This window comes from Micromys minutus (assembly GCF_963924665.1).
Source record: "Micromys minutus genome assembly, chromosome: 1".
Classification (NCBI taxonomy): domain Eukaryota; kingdom Metazoa; phylum Chordata; class Mammalia; order Rodentia; family Muridae; genus Micromys; species Micromys minutus.
This window is the reverse complement of record NC_137969.1, coordinates 32,937,280-32,963,993: the sequence shown is the minus strand read 5'-3', so window position 1 is coordinate 32,963,993 and position 26,714 is coordinate 32,937,280. Positions and strand designations below refer to the sequence as shown.

Sequence of the window (26,714 nt, the reverse complement as noted above, 5' to 3'; positions counted from 1 at the left end):
TGTGGCTCAGGGGGTAACCTAAGGAGGACAGGCCCAGTAGAAGCACAGGTATTATGGTTCTTAGTGTGGTCTCGAACTCAGGCTTGGGGTAGATTTTAGTCTCACTAGCAACACAATGGGCAGCAAGGAACATCAGTGTGGTTTTCTGAGCCCTTCAGTCAATGCTGTCCTCTGATTGCTTAGTTTGACATCTGTTTGTGCATGAGGAAGATGTCACTTGAGGTCTCTGGCATTCCACCTCCCTCCCATCCCTGTGCACTGCAGCCCAGATGTGGGAAATGTCCTGTGCTTTGTCTTTTCCTCTTTGTTACAGTCAGCTGTGCACAGAAGAGCTGGAGAACAGCAGTTCTCCTATACATTAGCTTTCTGTGAAGGCAACTGTAGCCCGTTCTCTGTCTGATTCATGACCCAGAACCTTCTGTGGGAGCCGTTAGAGTAGAGAGACTCCAAGTCACTAGGCTGGAGGTGTTGAGCCGGGGGAAGAGCTCACAGTAGTGAGATACACAATTTCCCTCACATCTGTCCTTTCAGACCTTCGGAACTTCAGCAGTCAGATGCTGCCCAAGCCGTTTCCCCAAGTAACATTCAGTATGGCAGAAGGGACAGCTTGCGGGGATAGGAGATATTTCTTCAGCAAACACTAAGCTAGTGGTCTGGTTCATCTGCACATGACAATGATGCAGAAGAGGACAGGGCTGGGAATACGGATGTGTCCAGGCCTCTTCTGATCTTGTTGGGAGGGTGTAGAACACACTGGTTGATTGATCACTTTCTGAATGGCTGCTAGAGTTTATATACTTTAAAGATGATGTCTTCCTCAAATTGGGGTGCTGTCATCTAAATAAAGTGACCTAAATAATAAACATTTTCTTCCCACTGTCTGGTATCTGGGTATCAGAACCTAGTACGTTAACGGGTTCCTTCCTTTTGCAGCTTCTTTTCTTGACTTGCACACAGTGGGTCCTCACACAATCATCCTTGTGTGTGTGTGTGTGTGTGTGTGTGTGTGTGTCTGTCTGTCTGTCTGTCTGTAACAATCTCATTTTGAATGAACATCAGTGAACTTGAATTAAGATGCCCCCCTGATGAGCCCATTTAAATTCAAATTGAAGGCAGAGTCCTAGTTGCTGGGGTTAGAACCTCAAGATCTGAATGTTTAAGGGATTGTTTTAGCCCTAGCCATTGGGACTAGATTTTGCCACAGTCTCCAGGGTAGGGGTGGGTTTAGCAACTCACCATTTTAGAATCATTATTTTAATCATAGAGGGTACTGGTGAACCCATTGTTTTGTTGTTGTTGTTTGTTTTGTTTTGTTTTTGAGATGGTGTGTGTGTGTGTGTGTGTGTGTGTGTGTGTGTGTGTGTGTGTGTGTGTGTATGTCTCTAACTCATTCTGTAGACCAGGTTGGTTTTGAATTCAGAGACACACCTGCCTCTGCCTCCTAAGTGCTGATTAAAGGCATGTGTCACCACAGCCTGATGTGAATTCATGAAGTTTAAAAATGCTTTGTGCCTGGGGTGCGGTGCACTGAGATTTATACCAGGGCTCTGGTGGTCTAATGTGACATCCTCCTGGTGATGGGACTTAAATTCCAATACATCTATTGGCTCAGTCCATATTGGGATTGAGCGCTGTTACAGGAGGGGGTGGTACATGTACAGTTAGTTGGAGGTCTTACCTCCCTACCCTGTCTTTGAGACGTTTGTCTGATAGCTGCCGTGGGACTTTTGATCACTTTCATTTTGCCTTGGTAGTTTCCTTTTGGAAAAGGGATTAGATTAGATGCACCTCCAGACTCATTTTGCCCCATATGGGAAGCTCCCCTTCTTCCTTCAGGAGGATAGTGTATCTGGTCTTGGATATAATACAGGACCTTCAATAGGAGGGAAGTCTTTATAATGAGTCTAAACAGGCAACACCTTTAGCTGTCTCTCCCGCATAGCCACAAGGATGGCACATAACTTCACACTGCAGAATTTTCCCCTCAGCATCATTTACAAGAGTGGGAAATTAGAGGTGAGACAGAATTCAGTTGTGAGTGTTCTTCAAGCTGGACGGACCTTTGAATACCACACAGCTATTAAAACTTGCTTTGCAAAGGTTGCCTTTGTATGCCTGAGCTACTTAGTAAGTTCTAAGCTATATAATGAGCTCTTGTAAAACCTAAAAAATAAACGGCAGTGTTTGGAGAGATGGCTCCGTGGTTGAGTGCACGCTATTCTCTCAGAGGTCCTGTGTTCATTTTCTAACAGCTACATGGTGCTGCTCACAGCCACCTGAATCTCTATATCCAGGGGACCTGATGCCTTCTTCTGGCATCCATGGACAATCTCATACACATAATATATACTCGCACGGACAGTATCATATACACCAATTACATTTTCACTCAAGAAGTAAGTTGATTGACGTGTATACCTAGAGCTCTTTTGAGTCCTAAATGAGTATGTATAGAATAAAGTTGGGGAATCCATGCCATGTGGGTAAGTTGCCTTGGAGAGTGGAGGTGTGTGTGTGTGTTTGTGTGTGTGTGTGTGTGTGTTTGTGTGTGTGTGTGTGTGTGTGTGTGTGTTTGTGTGTGTGTGTGTGTGTGTGTGTGTGTGTGGTTTTCTAAATGCTTTCATAGGCTCTGACAGGGGCCTTGCACTGGCTATTGGGGGCCTGGACAGCACCATGGGGAGATAAGTTTGGTAGGGAGAGACTTAGGATGGGGCTGGGGAGGAAGGCAGACAATGTTCCCTACGTAGAGGACTGAACCATCGGTTGGCTTCTGCTAATCCACATCTCAGTGGACACTCACTATTAATCTAGCTTACCATTTTCTCATTATTTTCAGGACCAGTTTGCACTATGTAGCAGTTGAAAAACAAGGGCCTTCACCATAACACTTCCTGTGGGTCTCAAACCCTTGGGGTAGTTCCAGATTTAAGCCCTTGTGTACAGAGGTCATAAACATCACCCTGTTTATAGTTGCCTTTCCTGTGTTTGTGTAGAAATGGGGAAGGGTTGGGGGTGGGTGGGGTTGGGGGCTAGAGGGACAGCAGTGGTGGTGATAGCTTGGGGAACATTTGGCTCTGCTAATCTCGACCCACCAAAAGGCAAAATTCCAGTAAGGAATTGAACCCATGGTCTGTAACTGTGACATGTTGATGCTGTTCTGTGGTGAGATTCATTTTGTTGACAGGTTTTCCAGGCTGATCTGTGAAGGCATATTTCTGATGTCTGCTAGGGTTCTCCAGGACGAGAGCTGCCACATCTCCTGTGAATCTTTGGAGGAGATTTGGCTTGGCGATTACTTCCAGAGGACAGTGTGGGCCAGAGGCAGCTGTTCTGGGGCGCATGAGCAATACGAATGAAGGAACCGGTGTGTCTCTACAGGAATTTCTGATGCATGCTGCTTGGGGCAAGAGTAGTGTGTACCTAGGATAACTTGTGGTCAGTGTTAGTCTTTGTAAAATAACACTGGGTAGCGGACAACCTGTGACCTAGATGAGCCCATAGTGCATGTCCTTAGAGAGACAGGGCTAGAAATGGGCCCTGAGCTTTTGCTTCTGTGCCCTTCCTCACCTGTAGCCCGTCTGTCATGGCTGCTGTGCAGGCATGTTGTCATGGTGATGATTAGTTGCAGGGTACCACTTGCAGTTGGATGGCATGTGCAGGAGATGGCCCATCTGAGAAGTGGAGCCATTCTAAAGTTCATTGACATAAGGACAGGGACTGAATGTGGGGAGAGGCAGTCATGAGGTTCTCTAGGCAACTTTGGGAGAGAAGGGACTGTCCTGAGAGTAAATGGCTGACCAGTCTCAAGCAAAGTAAGCACTCCCCCTGTCCTTTCTCCATCCCAATGCTGCGTGGAGGCATCGCGTGTTCAGAATCAGCCTCCCCCTTTTCAGAGTCTGTGGTTATCAGTTATCACCCATCCTAAGGAAGTGTGTCCGGGTTGCATCTTTCAGAAACAGATACTCATTGCTATGGCTTGCATGTAAAGTGTCCCCCAAAAGGAGCATGTGTAGAAGGCACGGTCCCAGCCTCAGTAGACCACCCAGCTCCACCTGCAGTGTGACTGGAAACCCACACAGCTTGGTTTTCTTTTGTGCCTGACCCAGAGCAAAAGCCTCCACTCCTGCTCAGTGCCAGGCACGTGGTGTGCTCAGTGTTTGCTCTTGCTGAGCCTTTCCACTAAATATGGTTATTGTGGCCTGTCTAAAGCAAGGACGTGCCATGTACATAGGTAAGTCTAAGTCTCTGCTGTTCTGTTCTTGGGAGAGGGGACAGTGTGGTGCTAGCCAAGGTGTATGACTGTGTGGTCTGTCAATGCTGCCTGGGTAGCCCCTTCTTCCATTGGGTCAGGACTCCCTATCATGTGAGTAAGGGGGGGCACACACATAGAATATTTTGCAATAGCTCATGGTACCTGAAAGATTGCATCTGCTTTGTCCCCACCAGACTTCTGTGAATACTATGTCTAGGAGCCAGTTTTGGGTCTGGTCTATATCTTTGGATTATGTTTGCCAGTGACTGTAACTGTGTGCTTGTGTTTACCCCACCGCAGGCCTCAGTTCTGATGCCCTAGAGATAGGATCTGTGTCTGCTGGCTGGCGATTGGGAGGCTGCCCACAGTAGGATGCCTGCTTTTTTTGCCCATAAAGCTGGGTGTATATATCTCTATCTCTATCTCTGTCTCTGTCTCTATCTCTGTGAAACACAGATACTGTGAGGAGTCAGTCCCCTGTTGATACCACTCTGACACTGTGGCTGGTAAGAGGGATAGATGGTCCTCTCTAACCCCAGATCCTGGTGCCTTTTCTACCTTTTGCCTGGAGTGGGTGTTAGGGTTCCCTAGCTCACCTGAGCTCAGCAACCCCTTCTCCCCTCTGCCCTGGAAGCAGATTCAGATGCTTTCTTAGGGAGTAGTACCCCCAGAGCCCAGTGAGGTTGCAGAGTGGATCTTCCTGTCTCTTCCTGTCGTCATCTTTCTGTGTGAAGTGTCTCATCTTCCCATGAAACACTAAAGCAGAGCTGTAGCACGGAGGTTAGTTATGAAATAAATGCACACCCACCTCACTGTCAGCTTATTGGAGGTGACCGACCCTGTCATAAAAAGTCGTTTGAACAGCTGCCGCGGCACTTCTGACTGCCGTGGACAAGGACAAGCTGGCTGATTGCTGTCTCGCTTTTGCCAGGTGACAGATCAAGCCCAGCCTCCGACAGTTGCTTGGCCTTTAAAGTCCCGCTGTCCCGAAGCTCCATGTGCCTAGCCAAAATTTCCCTTTGTGTTCTGGCATGGAGGCAACTGGGAACCAGCAGAGCATGTACCTGCCCTAAGCCGACCTTCAGAGAGCCTTTCCTTTCCTGTTCTGACCCTGGTTTTCAGCACTTGTTTCTTGGTTTTCATTTGAAAACTTGTGCTCCATTTTATTTACTGATGAACCCTCTCCAGTTCTGTTTGGAAGAAGCAGAGGCCAAGGTCAGGGGAGAGAACGAGGGAAGCTTTTTGGGAGGCAGGTAGGTGGCAGGTTCTGCTAGGAGCAAGGCCTCTGCACCTTAGAAGGGGAGGTCCTCTGTAGGCCTTTGAGGACTCTGTAGAAGGACACAGTAGCCCCACCTCCTGAGGTTGGCTGGCATAGAGCGGCTCACAGAGCAACAGGCAGCCCTTCCTGGTCTGCCGGCTCTCTCCAGTCAGCGCTGCTCTTGTTCTGTAGGCCCTTGGCAGGCTGGCCCACAGCCTCAGGCTCACAGCGTCCTTGTCAGTGTGCAAGCATGCGTGCTTTGCTTCACACACTTGCTCATACAGCTCCTGACTTCGGTTCTGGAGCCTCCCACACTTGTAGGGCCCTACTGCCTGCTGGCTACCCCGGTATCCTCTCCTAGGTTCAGGACAGAGGCTTTAACAGGAAGAGGGGCATTCACAGAGAGGCAGGAGGAGCCAGAAGTCATGCTAATCAGAGCAGCTATTTCAGGAAGGAGAAGTAGCCCCGTGACCGCACAACCGAGCACAGTAAGTTCATGGTCCTTGGCTGCCCTTCCTCTGCCTACTGTACCCCAGCCCCAGGTTATTCAGTACAGAGAGAGTGTGGACCACCACGTTGTCTTAGGTATGTGTGCATTCCTGTCTCCCTGGTCAGTACTAGCTTCCTCCACACTCACCGGCCTTTCCCCTTCACTGTGTTCCATATGGCCATAGACCAGCCAAGCCTCCTGGCAGTGTCCAGATCTCTGGGAATAATGGGGTACAAATGACCATGCGTGTAACCTCAGCAATCTGTTTCTTGGAGTTGGACTCAGAGGTGAAGTCTGAATGCGTGTATTTTTTTTCTGGTACTGTCTCTCATTGCTGCTCGTGTTTAAGAAGGAGAGAAGGGGAGGAGGTTAAGTTGGGTAGTTCTGATCACTTTTTTTCTGGTGTTCTCCTCCTGGAAATAGAAATAAGAGTCTAATTGCCTGAGGAACCTAAAATCGTCCCTGAGCTTAATTTCTTCCTCAGAAGGAGAGACAGTGGCCAAAGCTGCTCTGCGGTGACTAGTGACTCTCCACTAGGACACCAGACCTAATAGGGGGTGAATGCATTTCAGGAGCTGAAAACCTGATGGGGGCATGGAAGTGAAATGACTCCATGTATAGCTCTTTATCACCTAGGGTGATAAGTAGTACTGTGTGCTTAGTACCCCACAAGTGCTGTTTTGAGCCTCTTGTAATTTTCCTTATCGAATGTTGCCCAAGTGGCTTTGCCTTTCCTTAACAGGTGAAGGAACCAAGTCACACAGAGGGAGTACACTCGCCAAGCTGGCCAGTTAGTTCAGTGGGAGAGCTGTCTACAAACAGGCCTTTGGTTTCCATAGCGTGCCCCACAATCCTGTGTCCTGAGTGTGAGGAGGCAGAAGGCTGGTGTCTTAGTTCTGAGGGCAGCTGGGGTTTTTGGACAAGGCTGGCCGTGGTCCCCGTCCAGCTGTGGTGTGGTGCGACGTCTCAGCCCAGGCACTGAGCAGCCCCACCCCCCTCGGGCTCAGTCCTGTGGTCTGTGCCCTGTCATCAGCTGCAGAGCCAGCTTCCTGGTACTTTGGGCCATTATTGTTCCTTTGCACAGAGCCATGCACACTGCTGGTGTCTGTGCTGGTTGGACTGTTAGGAACAGAGCAGAGGTCTGGAGACACAGGATATGCTGTTTGCTGCTTGCTCAACCCTAGCCCAGATTTCCTCCCATGGCACTAAGCAGAACACTCTTTGTCTTTGTCCTGAATATGTGGGGGAAGATGGAGCAAGTCCTGGCTGTCCTGAGACCCGGGAGAGGAGCTGCCACGTCTGCCTTAGTCGGTGCCTCTTTGGCAAGTGCTCCATAGAGGGGTCACGACCTATGTTCTGGGGTGCTGTGCCTCACAGGGACACAGTCACCGAGGAGGACAGAATAGTATCGAGGCAGCCTGAGTGAGGGTGAGGACCCTGCAACCACCCCCCAGTAGGCACAGCATACTGACCTGAGGCGCTGTTCTGCCGAGCCGCTTGATGTCCAGTGCGGAAATGTGAACGCAGTCCTCAGACCTTACACTTACAGTGGCTGTTGAGCTGGACACACTGGGGCCCGTGTCTGTTTCCTCTTTCTTTCACAGGTCCTGTGTGTAGTGGGCCTAGGAGGGGCACTGGCCAAAGGCTGAGAGGCCTCTGGGGAGCACATTCAGTGCCTCTGCTCTGTCAGCATGCAAGTGCAGTGTGCAGAGGGGAATTTGCAGAGTTAGGCTGAGCGTATGTGCAGCCCAATAGTGGAAAGTGCTTAATATATGTGAGGTCTGGATTCTGTACCCATACAGCCAGACAGGTCTGGATTCTATACATGACAGGCAGGCAGGTGGGCAGGGAGGCAGGCAGGCAGGCAGGCAGGCAGGCAGGCAGGCAGGCAGGGAGGCAGGGAGGCAGGCAGGGAGGCAGGGAGGCAGGCAGGGAGGCAGGCAGGGAGGCAGGCAGGCAGGCAGGCAGGGAGGCAGGCAGGCAGGGAGGCAGGCAGGCAGGGAGGCAGGCAGGCAGGCAGGCAGGCAGGGAGGCAGGCAGGCAGGGAGGCAGGCAGGCAGGCAGGCAGGCAGGCAGGCAGGGAGGCAGGCAGGCAGGGAGGCAGGCAGGCAGGGAGGCAGGGAGGCAGGGAGGGAGGCAGGCAGGGAGGCAGGCAGGGAGGGAGGCAGGGAGGCAGGCAGGCAGGGAGGCAGGGAGGCAGGGAGGCAGGCAGGGAGGCAGGGAGGCAGGGAGGCAGGCAGGGAGGGAGGCAGGCAGGCAGGCAGGGAGGGAGGCAGGCAGGCAGGGAGGGAGGCAGGCAGGCAGGGAGGCAGGGAGGCAGGCAGGCAGACTGGCCTACGCGGTTAGTTTTATATAGCTGCAGTCAATGTAAAAAATGACTAAGGTAAATGAGAAGATATCAACAAAGTCCTGGCTCATTAGGACAGGGAGACCAGACACCCCTTTGTTGTGAAGATGTTATGTACTTGATGAGACCTCAAGGACTCTTTGGAGTGAGCAGTGAAACTTGGAATTTTTTGGTTTCGAGCATGCTAGGCTGTGCACAGCATGTGCAAAGGCCCTGGGGTAGGAGAAGTGGGTGCACAGAATGACTGAGGACTACCATTAGGCAGGACAGCTCACTGGTAGCTCGGTGGCCATTCTCTTTACCCTGTGGCCACAGGACATCCATGCACCTGTGAACAGTGCTGTGCTAGAGGGGCCCACAGTCATTAACTAGCACACAGGGGGTTGTATGTTATAGACAAGCTGCTTCCCAGTGAGTCTTCCATCAGTTGATTGCTCCCTACCAAGATTCCTTTGAAGCTCCTGCTGTCCTCTGAGCCTTTATCTAGAGCCCCTTTCTCTTTCTGGGTCACTGATACCATCCCTAGAGCAAAGCTTTATTGGAGACCGCAGTCATGGGCTTATTTATCCTGTGGCAGGCACCATTGGGAGGATGCTGCCGGCCACATTGCTCTAATACTTGGAAGGACTTTCCATGAGAAGTCCTCACTTCTTCTGTTGTCTCCTATCCTCTAGGCCTGGGTCCCTTGCTCCTTCAGCAAGACATTGCTGGGGTGCTTGTCCTGGGGGGCTTGCTGCTGCCAGAGTCAACGGGAGAGAAAAGTATCTGGCTCTGTCCCGGATGACTGTGCATTGATGGTACTCCGAGTTGGATGGGACTCAGTCTGCCAGGGGGTGGGGTGGGTGAGCAGTGTGGTGAAATGTGCAGGGGGTGTGGGGGTCCTTTGTGCTCTGCTGCAGCCCTTGTGGCTACCATCCAAGTGCTTTTTACAATAGCTGTTGTTTTATATGAAGATAGTGGTGACCAGAGTGGTTGGGCCAGGACGAGCTCTGAGGCCGTGCAGGGAAAGGCTGCCGGAGCAAGGCCGCCTGGCAGGGCTTTAACCTGCAGCATGGATCCTGCTTTGCCTGCTCCACTGCACCCGTGGACGGTGAAGACTGTGATGAGAACCCAATAGGGTGAGAGGTATCGGCCTCAGTCCACCTGCGTTCCCCTCTTGTGAGATGTGGTCCTTGTCAGCAGTGGCTCATGGCCAGTCTTTCTCAGGAAGTCTCTGGGGATGGAATGGCAGCCAGAGCAAGGGAGCTCACCCTGCATTTCTGCAGAACAGCTGTATCCAGGGGTTTGACGGCAGACTCCATGAGTGCTTCTAGGCACATGGAGCTGGTGGTGTCTTTGAAACAGGTTTTGGTCTTGCTCTGGGAGCTTCTGAGTACTGAACTGAGCTTTCAGGCAGCCAGGCCTGGGCTCGATTTCTAGCAGGAGGCAAGGGGCCAGCACTCAAAGGACTGGAGCTTGGGGGACTGGAGGCACTGAGTTCTGTCTGACCACAGATAATGGCCCAGAAGTATGTTAGGACTAGATTGGAATTGGTCGGGGCCAGGCTGAGCCTCTCCTTCCTGCCTCGTTCCCTCATACAGACATGATGGAAGATGTTCCTTTATGCATTGTGGTGAGTCTCAGTTGGAGGCACCTCATGTAGCGCCTCAGTGGCTGGACAGTTTATGAAGTTAGCATCTAGGTAGCTCAACTCAGTTTGGACTGGGGTGTGTGTGTGTGTGTGTGTGTGTAAGGATAGTGCATTAAATAGTCTCTTCCGGTTGAACCCATCCTCTCAAATTTTATAGTTGGCAATTTAAAACAAATCGTCTGTAGATGCAATGTGCAAGGTTTCAGATTGTGTGCAGACTCTGTGTCATGTGATCAATATGAGTGGCCTCAAGCACAGGTGCTGGAACCGGACAACCTGTCTCAGGCATCTTTCTCACTCCAGTGTGAGCAAGTCCTGGGCCCTCAGGGACACTCAACATCTAGAGATTAATCACCCTTTTTCCAGTCTCCTTGTATTAGGGAGGGTGACACCCCATACGTGTTTATTTTATTTTTGCAGGGTGGGGTGGTGGTGGTTGTGGTGTCAGTATAGAGTGGTTGTTGGCCTGTAACTCATTCTGTATCCGAGGCTGATTTCAGAGGATCCTGCCTCAGCCTTCTCAGGGATAGGATTCCAGGCCTGCCCACCATGGCTGCCTCCCGCGTCAGCATCTAACAGTCACGTAATCTCCATGTGGGTATAAGCTTAAAGTGAAGCTCGGTGGGAGAACTGAGTGGTTTGGCCAGTGGATCCATGCTTTGTTTTCTTTCGATACACTGCAAGGCTGTGCGGTGTGACTCGTGGTAAAATGGAAAGTATGATTTCAAATTTGAAAACTATAGGATGCTTGAAGAAATTGGGTGCAAGGGGTACTTTAGTCTGTTTCTGTTACCGTATATGACTGATATATACGCAGCCTGGGTAATTTCTACAGAACAAATACTTGTTTACTATCTGGAGTTTATCCTATAGAAATACTTATTTTTATATATGTGTACGAGGTTTGCTTGTGTATGTACACCATGTATGTATGTCTGGTGCTGGTGCTCTCAGAACTCCTAGACCTGGAGTTACAGGTGGCTGTGAGCTGCCGTGTGGGTGCTGGGAATTGAGCCTAGGTTCTCTGCAATAGCAGCAAGCAATCTTAAACACTAAGCTGTCTCTCTATTCTTGGAAAGAGTTTTTATTTAATTTAGTTCATGTTTCTAGGGGTGGAGAGGCCCAGACCAAAGGGCTGTCTAGTTAGGGACCGCTTTTGAAAGGTCTCACTGAGAGTCCACTCTAAACTTGGGTTGCTGGGCTCAGTTGTAAGGTACTAACCACCACAGTGGGGGACTGACAGGCCTTGCTGGTGGGGTCTCTGCAAAGTCTTGCAGTGGCAGACAGTGTCACATGGTGAGAAAAGCATCTGAAGAAACAGTAAAGCGGTGCTTATGGATGACCCAATGCAGATGACCCATTAGCCTGATAATCCAGGGATGGCCTAGTCACAAATGAAGACAGTACAGATCCCTTCTGACCAAATTTAAGCAAGGATTAAATCTCATCCCGGGACTTGGTGGGTTAGACCGCAGCCTGGGTTTCAGCACGGTGTGCTTAAGTGAGCGTGAGTGGGGGTGTTCGTAAGTCTGGTCAGTTTCATCGAGCACCAGTGAGCAGCATGGGTCAACCGGTTACATTCTTCACTCAGAGGCCTGTCAGAAGGTTGATATATGGAGCCTTTTTTCCCCTTTTGCTATAAATCCAGCACTTTGTTGCAGCAAGCTCTTCCTAGTTGTAATAAGCAGATGCAAATCTGAGATTCTGTAATTTTATGCACACAGGGTTTCTTATGTTTTTTTTTTCTCTCTTCTTTTTTTGGAGAGCTCATGTGTGCATTCTGTTTGGCTCTGAGACTGCATTACAAGGGAAGGAGTGAGGAATTCAGCGTGTGCTTTAACTAAGATTCCTGCTCTTTTGTTAATAGCTGGAAGCTAATGGCTCTATGTGGATGAATGCAACGGAACTACTCAAAGCTGCCCTTTGTCACAGAAGAAATCAGTGCTTAGGCTAGTGGCTGAGCCCATGTCTACAGCAGCTGCAGAGCCAGAGTCCTAGTGTCCAGCCTCATTCATGCCTTTATTCTGAAGTGAAGTGATACCCCCAAATCTGGGGCCACATGCCGTCCAGCAGGGCAGCAGTGCCTTTCATCGAGGTGGTGGTTACAATCACCAGGTTACCTGGAAACATGACTAGGTCTTGTCCTGATGTTCTTGATTTTGATTACGAGGGGCTGAGGGTGATGGGTTGGTTCTGGCATCAGATCCAGGTGATGTAGCAATGTGTATGTGATTTTGGTGTGCAACACAACCCTTTACACCCACTGTGAACTGGAGTTAGAACTTGTGGCTTTTTCTCCCTGTTGGTAGATGTTTAGACCTAGCACCACTGAGAGTTGCTGCCACAAATTCATGATTGGCAACCATGGCTCACATTGATGTGGGCAGGGGAACCTCTATGACCACTTCAAAGTCTTCTGTATGTGCTGAGTTTGTGGCTACCCAGCGCTGGAGAGAGGGTGGTCTCACCATCTCCTGCTTGCTCTCCTGTGAATTATGACATTGGGCAACTTGAAATTCTCTGTTACTTTGCACACCTTCCCGAGATAAGGGTGGGAGTAACAGTGTTTGCTTACCATTGATGATTAAACTGTGGGGCAGCTGTCATTTCCTCCTGGTGGCAGTGGTGGTGGCCTGGCAGGGTGGTTGGTTCAAGTGCCATATGGGCTGGTATGGAAGGAAATTTCAAAAGGATTCATGTTTTGCTATTTGTAGGCTCCTGAGAGTTTGACACCGTCTGCTGCTCTCCGCGGTGACAAGCCTTCAAGGTGAGTGTTTCTGTGTGAAAGAAATTCATTCTTGCCTCCTTGGCCATGGGTCAGAATTCATTTCCAGAAACGAGACTAGGATATTCTATTATTTATTTTGTAGTAATCATAGTGGTTTTTTGGAGGCATGCCAGGGGTTGGTTGGACCCATAGCCTGAGGCATGCTAGGCAAGTGCTGTGCTCAACTCTAGCCCACCCTGCAGCTACTGATTTAAGACTTCATCAGCAAAGTTAAAACATATCATTTGTAACCGTTTCTTAATTTTACCCTTGACATCGCAAGTGTGCATTGTGGAATGGAAACGTGTGTGATTGTCTTTTGGTAAATGGTGACATTGTTGACACCCGATTGATTGATTGTATGACATCAGTAGTGAGGAATGGGTTGGCAAGACCCAGGGAACAGCTAGCTGACTGCTGGCAGTCCAGGGGCCAGGAGGGGTGGCTTTCAGCTCAGTCTGCATACAGAACCTTTGGGAGGCACCTCCCTGTGGACTGGGATAGTTGTAAGGGGTCATGTTACTATCATGGCTGTTGTTATTGATTCATTTGGTTTATTCTTGAAGATAATTTAAACTTTTATGTTTGTGTTTGAAGAATAAGATGGAAAAAAATCTTAAAAATGCTTAAACAAGTCAACTGTAAAAAACAGATTTATGCTATTGGATACTTGGGATTGTTTCTACTTTTAGGTATTGTAATAGTATTATAGATAATTTAATAAAATATAAAAATCTATAGTACGATGGTTTTCTTAGTCCACCTGTCTGTTTGTCTGCCTGTCCATCTATGTATCTATCTATGTATCTATCTATCTATGTATCTATCTATGTATCTATCTATCTATCTATCTATCTATCTATCTATCTATCTATCGTTTAAGACAAAGTCTCAGTGGGCAGCTCTGGCTGGCCTGAAACTCCTACATAAACCAGGCTATTAAAAATTTCACAGAGATCTACCTGCCTTAGCCTTTTCACTACTGGGATTAAGGATATATGATACTATGCCTGGCTCTGGAAGTTTTTTTTTTTAAAGGATTAAAAATATCTAGGCTTCTTTTCTGAATCTCTCCTGTACCTATTTGCAGTGTTAGGCTCCTGTGTCTGCTCAGTCTTGGCCTGTAGTACATGCTGTGCACCCCAGTGAGTGAGCAGCAGTGGAGATAGACTGTAATGAGCTTTCCAGGAAGCTACTGTTCCCACCTCTCTCCTGAAACCCTAGTGGGTGGACGTTCATCCTTTTCCTTGTTCATCTTTTTTATTGGCCATCTCTTCCTCTCTCACAGGCCCGTGATCCTGAGTCCAGCCATGGAGGACAGCCACGAACTGGACCTTACGTATGTCACCGAGCGTATCATCGCGGTGTCCTTCCCTGCCAGTTGTTCAGAGGAGTCCTACTTGCACAGCCTGCAGGAAGTCACACGCATGCTCAAGTCTAAACATGGAGACAACTACCTGGTGAGTGGGGATGGCAGCCATGTTGTGGTGGACGGACTGATGTCAGGGATTTCTCAGAGGACACATGTGAGGACCAGAGATGTCCCTGTGCCTCATTTACAAGTGAGGAATGCTTTGCGGGCCTGGAATCTGACTCCTGAGTCTAGGGGGTGGAGGGTGGCCATACTCTCTACCTTCCCTTGCTAACTTTGCTCTTACTGTGTGTCATGGGATGTGACAATTGACTGGAGGGGTGGCTGCTGCCTCTGTCCAGCGCTGAGCATGGCTTCTCATCAGTAAGACTGGCTTCTGGGAATTTAAGGATTCTCAGTCATAATCCCTGGTGTCAGGAGGCAGCCATGTCTCCTCCTGATTTCTAGGGCATTGGAAAGGCAGGCAGGTGGGTGTCCAAGAAACAAAGCAGTCCTGGGGGCAAAATATAGGTAAGCCAATTTCTGAGCATATGTGTGTCAGATAAGGGAAACCATTTGAGCAGAAGTAGAAGAATCCCGTGCTCCTCTCTCTGATTGGCCCTGCTCTCTTCTAGGGCTGCCAACCCCAGGGAGCCTCTTTTCCTGCTGCTATAATCACCTCTCAGATTACATGACAGCTTCTAGCACCTTCTCTCATGCTGCCGCCTTATCTAGAGAGAGCTAATCTTACAAAGCCAACAAGGAGGTTATTGTCACCCTTAGCAGCTTTCTCCCATGGCTAGACTCTGTTAGGTTTAGTAGGGAAGCTGTGGCTTCTGGGATAGTCTCTGTATGGCCTCCCTCTGACCTCTAACACTACTTGTACTTCCTGAGGTCCAGCCCGGTTATGGGCAGGGGAGTAGCATCCTAGCATTCAGGATGGATGGATGGTTACATCTTTCACGAGACATCCAGAGATGCCTCTGTCTCCAGCACAACTTCTTCAAGACCAGAGCTCCTTCAGTGGGAAGCTGTCCCCAGAGAAGTCCTTTTGTTCACACCTTTCCTAAAGATACTGCTGAGGGTGTCCCCAAACCCTCAAGCCTTTTATGGAAGCCACTTACAGTAATGCAGCTGGTCAGGATATGGTGTTCTGTGCCCTCCAAGGAAAGGCTAATGATTCAGGAAAGGCAGGCATGGGGCTGGCACTGATTGGGCCTGGGAGGTAGCTGGGGCCGAGTTAGGGAGAAACCATGTGTCCTTTGTAGGACTTTGTGGTCTTTTGTAGGACTTGAGTCCACAGACAGCTGTGGTTTCTGAGTGACAGGTCTCAAGTTCAGGCTTTTTGATACTCGGCTTCTCTGCTGTCGAGAGACTATTGCTGTCCCCTGTGCTGAGCAGGACCAAGAGGAGCTACTATATAAATATGGGTGTACAGACCCTGTGTTTTAAAATGTTTGTAGCCATTGAGATTTTTTTTTAAAAGCAAAACCAAACAAATGAACAAACAACAAAACAAAACACCGAGGGAAACGTTTCCTTGCCCATTTTGGTTCCAGTTAACAAAAGAAAAAAGCAGGATTCACAAGGTTCCTATGACATCCATCCACAGATTACTTTGATTTTACCCTGTGACCACACATTGGTGCATTTCCATCCTTTTTCGTTCTCCTTAAAATGCAGTGGTCTCCTTCCTCTTTGAGAACCATGATTTGCCTGAAAGCCTTGTGTCTCTTTGTAGGTATTAAACCTTTCAGAGAAGAGATATGACCTTACAAAGCTTAATCCCAAGGTATGGAATCGATTTCTTCATATTTTAACTTTGTAAAATATCGGTGATGCGTGTTTTGCCTGTGCAAAAGTTGTTTCTCGTTGGCCTTTGTGGAACATAGCTTGATACCAAGAATATTAAGTGTTGTTTATATCCTTTGGTTACTTTTAAAATGAAAAACGATAGCTTCATAAAAAGTGAGTGTACCCCTTACCTCATCTTCATCAACTTACAAAACTTATACAGGTCCAGCATCCCCTGTCTGAAAATCTAAACCCCAAGTTACTCAAAAGCTAAAACTGGACATGGAGCAATGGCTCAGTGGTTAAGAGCATTAGGGCCTGAATTTGATCCACACCTATAGGAGCAGCTCACTGCTGCCTGTAATTCCTGCTCCGGGAAGGTCAGATGCCTCTGCTCTCTGCACGCACCGTACTTATGCGTACATATCACCCCCGGTGACACATACAAAATAAAATAAAAACTTTCGAAGCCAAAATTTTAGAGAAAATTCCACACCCTGGACACTTTGTTCTATATACAACATTATTGGAAATAGTAATATAAAAATTCCCTCAAGGTGCCATACGTATGATGCATATGAAACAAATAGCAGATTTATTTTGTTTTCAAGAGTGTGTCTTCAAGACGCATACGTGCAAATATTCCCGAATTTGAAACAACAGCAGCAACATAACAATCAAAGCCTGTCTGGCCCCACTCGATTTGGAGAGGGATAGTCATTTATAAAACATCCATGTCAGAAGGGCAGTGTCCTTGCAGCCCACAGACTTCATCCTCAGCTCACTGGTTTGAACACATGTGTGTCTGTGTTGCACTGTGACTGCGTGTTTGCATCTATATTCTACATGTAAAAAAAAAAAGTTGCTTTGCAACTATTAGAATAGTATGGTACAGGCTGAACGTCCCACAACCTGAGATTAGAATGCTGTGAAACTCAAAACTTTGGAGTACTCATGTTATGTTCAAAAAGTTCAAATTTAGTTAAATTTGCAGTTTTAAATTTGTGTGTGTGTGGGGGGGGGGTATAGATGCCAAGAAACTGAACAAAACTCTAAAACAGTTCTGGCCCCAGAATTAGGACCCTTCAGCCCACTAGTACAGTGGACTACAGTATAGAATTTGCATGTGTCTTGGTTAGGCCAGGTGCACAGGGAAGGGACCCGGAGCTTCATGGAACTGACTTGCTGGCTGCTTTTAGGTCTAACCTGTTGAACTTTTTATTACTTTCATATATATTAAAAAGCTCTGCCGACCCCATCCCCGAAAAACAGAAAGTGGAGGAGAAGCAACAGCCATGCGGCCCTCCCAAGACATGTGGCCAGAAGCTGGGCTGCTTGCCTGGAGCTTTGGCCATGCTCAGTGATTTTTCTGTGTTCTCGGGGCAAAATAGAGGCAAAGCCTGAAGGTGTTCCCTGGCTTCTGGGGGACTTGGTGTTCTTGACCTGTGGTCTGCAGAGCCCGGGGATCACTTGGTTCACTGTATTTGGCAGACTCCATTTTAGCTTGAATGGGTAATATCTGACAGCCCTGTGGGCCACAGACTCTACTAAAAAAGATCTAAAAATCTTAGGGTCCTCAATTCCTCTACAGTCAACTCTGAACCATTAATGCCTCTGAAAGGCTTCTGTAGAATTGTCACCTAGCTACAGAGGAGCAGACCAGCACCTTGGTGGGAGGTGTGGCCTATGGACGACTTGGTGACCTATATTTTCTTTCCTACAAAGGAAACTGGCCAGGTGCTCATTAGCTTTCAGAAGAAGCCTACCCGGCATCCCCCGGGACTGACAAGTGGGTTATGTCACTATGAGATCACCACAGAAGGGTCCAGGAGGTGGAAACCGAGACACCTCTCTTCTCTGTCTTTACAGATCATGGATGTGGGCTGGCCCGAGCTGCACGCACCCCCTCTTGACAAGATATGTACCATATGTAAAGCCCAGGAGTCCTGGCTGAACAGTGACCCCCAGCATGTGGTCGTCATCCACTGCAGGGTGAGTGTTCCTGCTCCCACAGGCTCTGGGCTTCCAGCTGGCCTTCGAGCTTTTAAGGAGCCACATAGATTAAGATCAGGTTGGTCACAGGTACCAGATGATTTTCCTTGAAACCACCAAGTTTCCAGGATATCTGTCATCTGGTGTGACATGTTCCATTGAAGGGTACATCCTGGGCTCTCTCTGTTCGGTGCATGGGTTTCTGATGTTTTTCCTTTCATTACCTACCATAGAGCACTCATTGCTTTAAACTACTTTTGAAATACCCAGAGAAACGCTCCTTGAGAGGTAATCTTTTAATTTGATATTACGGTTGCCGATGCCGTCCAAGGTTGTCTATCATCACGGCAGTGGGGCTGGAGTCCCCTTGCTTCCCACAGTGACTCTCTCTTTTACAGATGCCCGGAATGACTGATAGACATTCTTGTCTCAGCTGGTGCAGAGGCAGGGTAGAGCTGGGCTCCAGCAGCCATTTTCTTGGGTTGCCACGGTTGTATTCTGTGTTCATCATATATTCAAGCCGTCCCCAGCTTCTCGTGGGAGTGTTCTTCCCGTGTTTACCCCTTGTTCGGAAGTCTTTGGTGAGGAAGGTTCCCAGCAGATGTTGGTTGGGGTGAGTCTAGGACTTTTGAGCCAGGGAACAGAACTGTGGAAGTGCAAAAGGCTGTTTCCTACCCTTAGAGTGTACAGCCAAGAGTGGATCCCACCTACCATGTTTTCCTGTGAGCTAAAAGCTGATTAGAAGGTGGACATTCTTAGAGAGTTCACACTTAGGAGCCTGACAGAAATGAGGTGTGCACACCCACCTCCCTCCCTCACCCTCGGGTGCTCACACTCACCACAGGATGGAGAATGCATACCCGCACCATGCCGGTGGAGCCTAGTCATACACCGAAGCATCACATCGGGATACTCAGCTGGCCTTCTAAAATGAGTTTGACAGTGTCTCTTTCTCAGTTTTCTTGGACAGTTTTTAGGATTGCCATCATTTCTTCACAGTTTGGTACAGTCAGTCTCCCTGATGGGGGATTTAGTGCTGACTGGATCCCCTTACCTTCTTGGGGTTTTCTGTTTGGCCTGCTGTGAGTGTTGGGGGACTGACCCGTTTCACCAGGCTGTCCACTTTATGTGTCTGCGGTTGTCCATAGGTTGCAGAGCCTTTAAGTTTTGTGCTGTTGACTACGGTGGTTCCTTTCATTTCCATCCTCACTGTTTGAGTCTTCTCTCCTTTTAATCTTAGCCAAAGGTTTGCTGATTTTATTTTACCTTAAAAGCAAACAAGCAAGCAAACAAATAAAATATAAACAGCAATGAAACAATTCTTTTTTTTTTTTTTTGATCATTTTGTTTTCTGATTCTCTGTCTCACTGTGTTCTCTTTCTCTTGTCTCTCTTATACTAACTTTGGGTCTAGTTTGGCCTTTTTCTAGTTACTTGTAATATAATTTTCATTTGAGATCATTCACTTTTTTTTTAGATATGGATGTTTATTGCTATAAACTCCCGTTTGTACTGCCTTTGTTAAGTCAGATACATTTTAATGTATTTTTCTTTCCATTGTAGTTCTCTCATGTTTCTTTTATGTGCACGGGTGTTTTACCTAAAAGTGTATCTGTGCACCACATGCATGCCTGATGCCAGAGGAGACCAGAAAAAGGACATCTAATACCCTTGTACTGTATTTACAGATGGTTGTGAGCCAGCAGGTGCTGGGAATCGAACCCAGCTACTGTAAGACTAACCAGTGCTCTTAACCACTGAGCCATCTCTCCAGCCTCTGCTCAATATATGCTCCACTTTTCGCTTTCAACCCGTTGTTTGAGTGAACTGCTTGCTGTTCAGTAACATGTCGCTTAACCCCATCCTGATTTATACTTTCATACGATGGTGGTCAGAAAAGATACCTGATAGGATTTCGTAGTAAGCTGTCCTGTGGCTGTCCCTTTGTGATCTTGAGCACATTCTCTGGCCGTTGGTGGGATGTTCTGTCCATGTGTAATAGGTTCATTTAGTCTGAGAGGCGGTCTGGGTCTGAGTTCAGTAGTTATTTCTTATCTAGATGATTGGCTATTCTGCTTCTCCACCTGCCTCTCTTCACACCTGTAAGTAGTGCCACAGAAGTGACTGATGGCGTCAGCTAGAAAGGCCAGCCTCTGTGGGTCTGGCTTTGACCGAGCAGATGTTTCCTTATAAGTGATGTGTGTTGTTAAGAGAAACACCATTTAACCTAAGAAATACTTCAGTCTCATTAGTAGCTTTCTACTTCATAATGCTAAGAACCAGGATCATACTTCCAAGAATCTGCCAGGTGTCTGCATGGCCATGTCCCAGAATGCCCCAGCTTAACACGACAGTTGATTTTGTAAAAACATTGAGTTTGTTCATTTATTTTGACTAGTGACCTGCCAGCATGGTTTCGTATGGCTTGGGACCATGGTTCGGCTAACTTTTCTCAAAGGGGGTAGGTAGTACTTATGTCTTCCAGCCTGCTTCTGCAGGGTGGGTGGGGACCTCAGGAGCAGCCAGTCTCCGGGCACATGGTACAATGACGGCAAGTCAAATTTCATGTGACTTGAACACGTCTCCCAAATTAATTGTTTTGTTTTTTTTTTTTTTTTTTTAAAAGATTGCCTTTTTTTCCACGTTGCTGAAAATATATGATAATGAAATTTAGCTCACAGATTGTAGGGAAAGAGTCCTTGGGCAGAACGGAGCTGGCTTTGGGTTACCGTTTGCAGAGCCCTCTTAGTAGGTTGCAACAGTACGTCCTGAAGTTTCAGGCCAGCGCATGGTTCTCTTTGGGGCTGCTCTGCCCCACAGAACAGTAGAGGAAGCTCTATATTGGTGATGTTGGCTGTGGGTATGTTTAGGGAGGTTTCAGTCGCACCAGCCCGGGATGCGGTTTCCCTGTGTATGAGCCCCTCTCCCCATTGAATAAAGCGTGGTATCGGGCACTGGTGTGGGATTATTACTAGCTCACCGGGTTCTGAGGTCCTGCCACTTACAGCCGTACAGACAGATCGCTGTCACTTGTCTGCCCTTGGGCAAACATTCGTTGCTGTTTCACCTGCGTAATTAAGTCATGCTAATTGCTGCAGTTGCTGGCACCAGTTCACCTAACCTAATTGGGAGGTGGTGAGGGACTGACTGCGGCATGTGTGGGGATGCCCTCCAGGGACTCCCGCAGACACCCAGCTGGCACCTGCTCTTCTTATGGGCCCCTGGGTGAAGAGTCCCTGCTTGGCGCTGGTGCTCTAACATGAGGGAGTTCTCTAGCGCTCTGCTCATGACTGAGCCTGCTCCTGTTTCATGCGGACTGAAGGCCTATAGGAAGGACAATGATTCCTCTCTGGTCTCCTGCAGGGCAGTAAAGGACGCATTGGAGTGGTCATATCATCCTACATGCACTTCACCAATGTCTCAGCCAGGTAAGTTGGCGCTGGGGGCTCATCTCCACCCAGTATTGGAAGTCGGTTTGCAGATGTGGGTAGTGGTCTTCCTGGGTATCATCCTGACCCCACCTGCCCCTTAGTACCAGAGGGTTCCGGGCCTAGACTCAACTTCCAGCAGGACGGAAATATATATTTCTATTTGGGATGCTGTGCTTGATTGATTTCCCAGAGCTCAGTCATTCCCTTGTGAAAGCAGCCAGGCCGATGTCACCCTGTTGGAACTCCTCACTAGATTACTGTACACCTTGTAAATTATGATATAAACAGCCACCACATTCTGCATGTTCTGGGAAGTCCTCTAAGATGACAGGATCCTGGTCTTAGCCCAGCCATCATGGCGTTGGACAGTCAGGGTGTATCCTGGTGTGCTTCCGGTCTCTGCTAAGGCTGAATTTCAGTTTAGAATATGTCATCGTTGTGTAGGAGTACAGTTTTGTTTAAGGCACTTGCCTAGTGGGTGCAAGACCTTAGCTCTCTTCCCAGCCCTGCACAGCATGTGTGAACATCATTCGCACACTCCTGGTCGTCTCAGGAGCTTTGTGGTGTGGCCAGGCCAGTCCATCCTAAGGAACTCGAAGCGTTCTCTTCTCCCTTATGAACCTTCTTCTTTGCAGTGTGAAGGAGTAAAATTGGACTTTTGGAATGTTTTCTCTGGAAACAAATCAAGAGGCTGCTACTTGCCAGGGGAGGAAACCCTACCCCAGGGTGAAAAGCAGAGCCCCGTGGGTTTGGATAAGCATCGTGTGTGTGCGCGCCAGACACATCCAGATTCCCAGTCGCATTGGCCCCTCAGTTATGTAAAAGGAATTTGGTTGGAGACCACACTTGGCCCAGTTGTTTCTTCATACAGACCACCCGAGTGAACATCACTATCCCCCATAGTTGAGAGAAATCTCTCCAACTGCAGATGCTGCTGTATCTGGGGAGCCAGCATTGCTCCCCAAAAGCAGATCCCCAGAACGCTAAAACCCTGCTTCCCACTGTGTCGGTATATCACCAGCTTTGCACCCCAAAGCAGATCCCCAAAATGGTAAAGCCCTGCTCCCCACTGTGTCTGTACATCACATGCAAATGTCAGGAAGCATGTGTGAATCCCTCAGTGTCCTGTCCTTCCTTGGACTGTGGGGACTGTAGTTGAGCCTCCTTGTGCTGCGACCATTTTGCATGTCTCTACCCCCCTAGGGAGTTCTCACAGCTTCATACTGGGGTTTGAGCCAATGCTGCTTTTGAATAGAGGTCACAGTTTTCTTTTCCAGTTAGGTGGGTGGATATCACTGGTCTTCTTTTTTCTCTTGCTTTTCTAAATTAATCCCACCTCCTAAGCATCCGCCCTGTGTGGCTCTGCAATCGCAGGTGTGGTTATTACCTATTTAGGCGTTTGCTAGGTCTTCTTTCCCAAGTGGCTTTCCCATTTCTTTAGAACCCAGGACGGCTGTTTCTCACACGAGTCTGATCCCTCCTCTTCCCTTAGGTTATATTTTAGACACCACAGGGGGTCATACCTGAAATAAGTTCGTCACAAACTACTAGCAACCCTAAACAGAGACTGCAGGTTAGAAAATGAGAGAGCATTCTTGTTCCAGGCACTCTGAAGTGTTGAGAAGACAAAGCCAGAACTAATTGTGATGGAGCTAAGCATTCTGTGCCTTCCGAGCTTTCACACTGGTTAGGGTGCTTCCCCGGCATTTAATCAAATGAATAGATTCCAGAAAAGATAATGCTTAACAGTCAAAGACTGGATATGAAACTATGTCCTCCAACCTGAAAGACATACCCACGTAATCTTTGACACATCCTGGGCTCAGATGGACCCCAATGGAGAACTCATACACCTATCTGACTTGTTGGTTTTTTGAGACAATGTCTCGCTGTGTAGACCTGGTTGGCCTGTGACTCATAGACCTTTGCCTGCCTCGGCCTTCTAGATGCTTCGATTAAAGGCGTGTACCACCGTGTCTGGCTGCCTGTCTGATTTTTTAAAGATAGTTTTGCTATAAAATAATTTTTACTTCATGGTTTAAGTCAGCTCAGTGATGCTAGGATGCCCCACTGAGGTTTCCAGAAGGCTCTGTGAATACTACTCTAAATATAGGGTGGAGTTAGAGGTCAGGTAAGCTGTGTTAGAAAGTAGATTGATTTTCTGTGGAGTGACTTTAGGAACTCCCATGAAACCCAAGGCTCCACACACCCTTCCCAGCTGTTAGCCTTGCCCCGTACTCAACTTTTAAGCTTTCCTTGACTCTACTTAGCAGTGACAGCAGGATCTTCTGTGCACATTCTAGGCTTCTTCCGAAGGGTCCCGGGCTGAGGCCTTCAGCCCGTTCCTCTCCCTGTGAGACAGTAGCTCATCTAAGTATCACACCCTCAGATAACGTAGTTCAGACAAGAGTTCAGTGTGGCTCCTGCTTTGAACTGAGTGCTCCTGCAGAAAGATGGTGGGCTGGGTGCGGACAGGTACAGCTAGCTCACCATGGAAGAAGCTCACTGACATCTGTGGGATGTACATCCCAGTATTCATCCCTGAGGGGCTGGGCATACCGCTGACCTGACATACTTACTCATTCCCCTCACCCCTCTCTCTCCCTCCCTCTGCTTCCCCAGCGCTGACCAGGCACTGGACAGGTTTGCAATGAAGAAGTTTTATGATGATAAAGTTTCAGCCTTAATGGAGCCCTCTCAGAAGCGGTATGTATCGATCCTTGGGGCCAGAGGAATATCTTTTCTTCTCTGCACTGCCATTGGGTCTTACCTAAGAATACGAGGGAGGGGTTTTCGGGTCTACAGGGCACGGGTATGAGTCACATAGACCTGCATGTCTAGTGAAAGCCTCGTGTCTCTCCCTTGTGGCTCACTCCCAGAGACTCAGAGCCACGTTTCATTTCAGCCATGATAATCAGTGGTCTCCTGATAGTGAGCTTTGATTTCCACCATCATGTTGAGCTCATTTCTGTCTGCTAGAACAGAGATCAGGGACCGATGGGGAGATTAGAGGGTGGGTGTTTCAGGACGTGTGGATTTAGCTCACCAGTGCTCTAACATAGAAGTTAGAACCATACCTAGCATGGACATGAGTGACTGTCATTGTGTTCTAGTTAAACTTTTGTGGGGTTTCAGGTCATCACGGGCTGGCCTCTGCTCTACAGCATCAGCATTCTCTTGGATGTTTCCTGTTCTGGCTACAGCATGTGGTAGCCCCTAAAGTGTTGGGGTGCAGCTGTCAGGGAACAGGGCTCTCTCTTTTGGAAGCACTCACATAATTTCACTGAAGTTTTGTCCTAGCGCCAGAATGTGTCCAAGAATTCTGAAGGCAGCGGTAAAATGGCCCCCATTTTGGAGATAAGAATTTGTTGTAGCTCCAAACCTTTGTGTGTGCGTCTAGATCCTTCACATCTGCTTCCTCTAATACAGATGCAGGCTGGGCCAGCAGACGTGATTCTAGTGGTCTGGGCCTACTCAGACAGCTCTTGGTTTGAAGGAATGTGCGCTACATTGTGGGACCATGGGTTGGAGCCAGGTTATGTCCTGTTTTGAGCAACAGGCACTGACGGGGAAGCGGCTCTTCCAAACTTGAGCATATTGTGGAGATGTCATGTGAGCAGCTCCTGTTAGGTTATGAACCCATGAAGTATTATTTTTCCACCGGGCGGTTTCCAAGATGGCAACATTCTTAAGACTTGCACAGAAGCTGAGGTGCAAACAAGATGCCACTCCCACCAATGTCCAGACTCAGCAGGCAGGCGCGGCTTCCAGGGCTCACTACTTATAGAAGCAGACGCTTCTCCTGATGCTGGAAAGTGTGAAGGAGAAGGAGGGAAAACATCTCATTTTAAAGTACTTCCGGCTCAGTAGGGCTCAATTTTGTGTTCCAGTCCACTGGCTCGGTGCTTGCGATTAGGGATACCTTCTTCCTGTCGCTTTTCTTGCCACCTTGCCTGGTGCCTGCATTAGAAGACACAAACCAAATAATTACAGAGTGGTCCAGCAACTAAAGGGATGTTTGGGATAAACCTCGGGAATCACGGGAGAGACCAGAAGAACGTGACAGTCGACTGTGCACCTCACTGTGTCTGAGTGCCCGTGGCAGGGGCGCTGTTCTGCAGCTTATGTTAGGACCAAAGTTGAAAAACTATTAAAAAGTCAGGATCGTAGTTGACACTACGGAGGGTGGGAGAGAAATTTAGGATTTGCGGCCGAGATCCTCAACCTTTCAAGCAACCGTGGATGAAGAAGGAATCACCCAGAACCTTCCACAGAAGACGACCTAGATCCCGTCAGTAACCTGCAGATGCTCAAGACCTTTACATAAAATGGTCTGGTGTGGTGTAGAGCTGATGTGTGTGCCCTTCCGTGTTGTGTGCCTTGGGTGTTTTCAGGTTTTTATTAGTGTGTAAAGTGATAAATTTCATTATAACATCTGATAAATGTATAATATGCATTATGCTCATATTCATAGCATTTTATGCTCTTCTGCACCCCCTCTTCCACAGACAGTTTTGTGCGTGCGTGTGTGTGTGTGTGTGTGTGTGTGTGTAAACACAGTAAAATCTAGGTTCACATATGAGAGAAGACTTATTACCATGATAGTCTTCAGTTCCTCCTCTTTGCTTTCTTCTTCCCAGCTGACTTGCACATCTGAGGTAAAGTCCTTATCCTGGAGGATATGGGCTTTGGCTGAAACTATGTAGACAAAGGCTTACTGTGGCTTCTTCTTTTACGTGGTTCACTGTGAGCTGAGCGCCCCCTAGTGGACAGCTGGGAAGACGACAGTCATTAAGAACAAGTTTCAAGGAGGAAAGACTGAGACCTGGGTCTCATTACTAATAACCACCTGTCCATGAGTGACTTTGCCTCAGCTTCCTCATGAGCAAGCTTGTGTAAAAGCACACACAATTCTGCTGGTGTCATCTGTTGCTGCACAATGGGAAACGTAGTGCCGTGCCTTTTCAGTTTTTGGTTTATTTAGTTATTTTTTTTTAGGCAGGGACTTGTGTAGCCTGGGATAACCTTAAACGTGATTATCCTGCCTCTATTTCCCTAGTGCTGGGGTCACAGGCGTGTTACCATGCCTGGGGGTCGGAGGACACCAAACCAAAAACCACACAGTTAACCAACACCATGAAAGCTTCCCATCTGCCATCTTATTAGGAGCTGGTGGCCTCTGGGCAGGGAGAAGTCACGGCTTCCCGAAGGGTTTGTCTTACACAGAGTGGGAGTCACAAATCTTCAGGTTGCAGAGCCACATAGGATTTGTCAAGTCTGAGGAAATCTTAGCAGGAACCTTCCATCCTAGTGTCTGGGTTGGGTGTGCATCAGAGAAGGAAATGACCATTACCAACACAGAGCCCTCAAACCTCCAAGTCCCTCTTTGTGATAATCTGTCTT

At 48.2% G+C, this 26,714-nt stretch overlaps 1 protein-coding gene across 1 annotated transcript in view; it reads left to right on the top strand.

The window, feature by feature from the left end:
* TNS3 (tensin 3) overlaps positions 1-26,714 on the top strand; it is a 176,091-nt gene that overhangs the window by 47,706 nt on the left and 101,671 nt on the right. Inside the window, exons 4-9 of the mRNA XM_080940492.1 lie at positions 12,692-12,744; positions 14,033-14,204; positions 15,837-15,887; positions 17,759-17,881; positions 21,244-21,308; positions 23,934-24,017. Coding sequence (XP_080796618.1) covers positions 14,055-14,204; positions 15,837-15,887; positions 17,759-17,881; positions 21,244-21,308; positions 23,934-24,017 — 473 coding nt within the window. The 5' untranslated portion in view covers positions 12,692-12,744; positions 14,033-14,054. The remainder of the gene's footprint in view (positions 1-12,691; positions 12,745-14,032; positions 14,205-15,836; positions 15,888-17,758; positions 17,882-21,243; positions 21,309-23,933; positions 24,018-26,714) is intronic.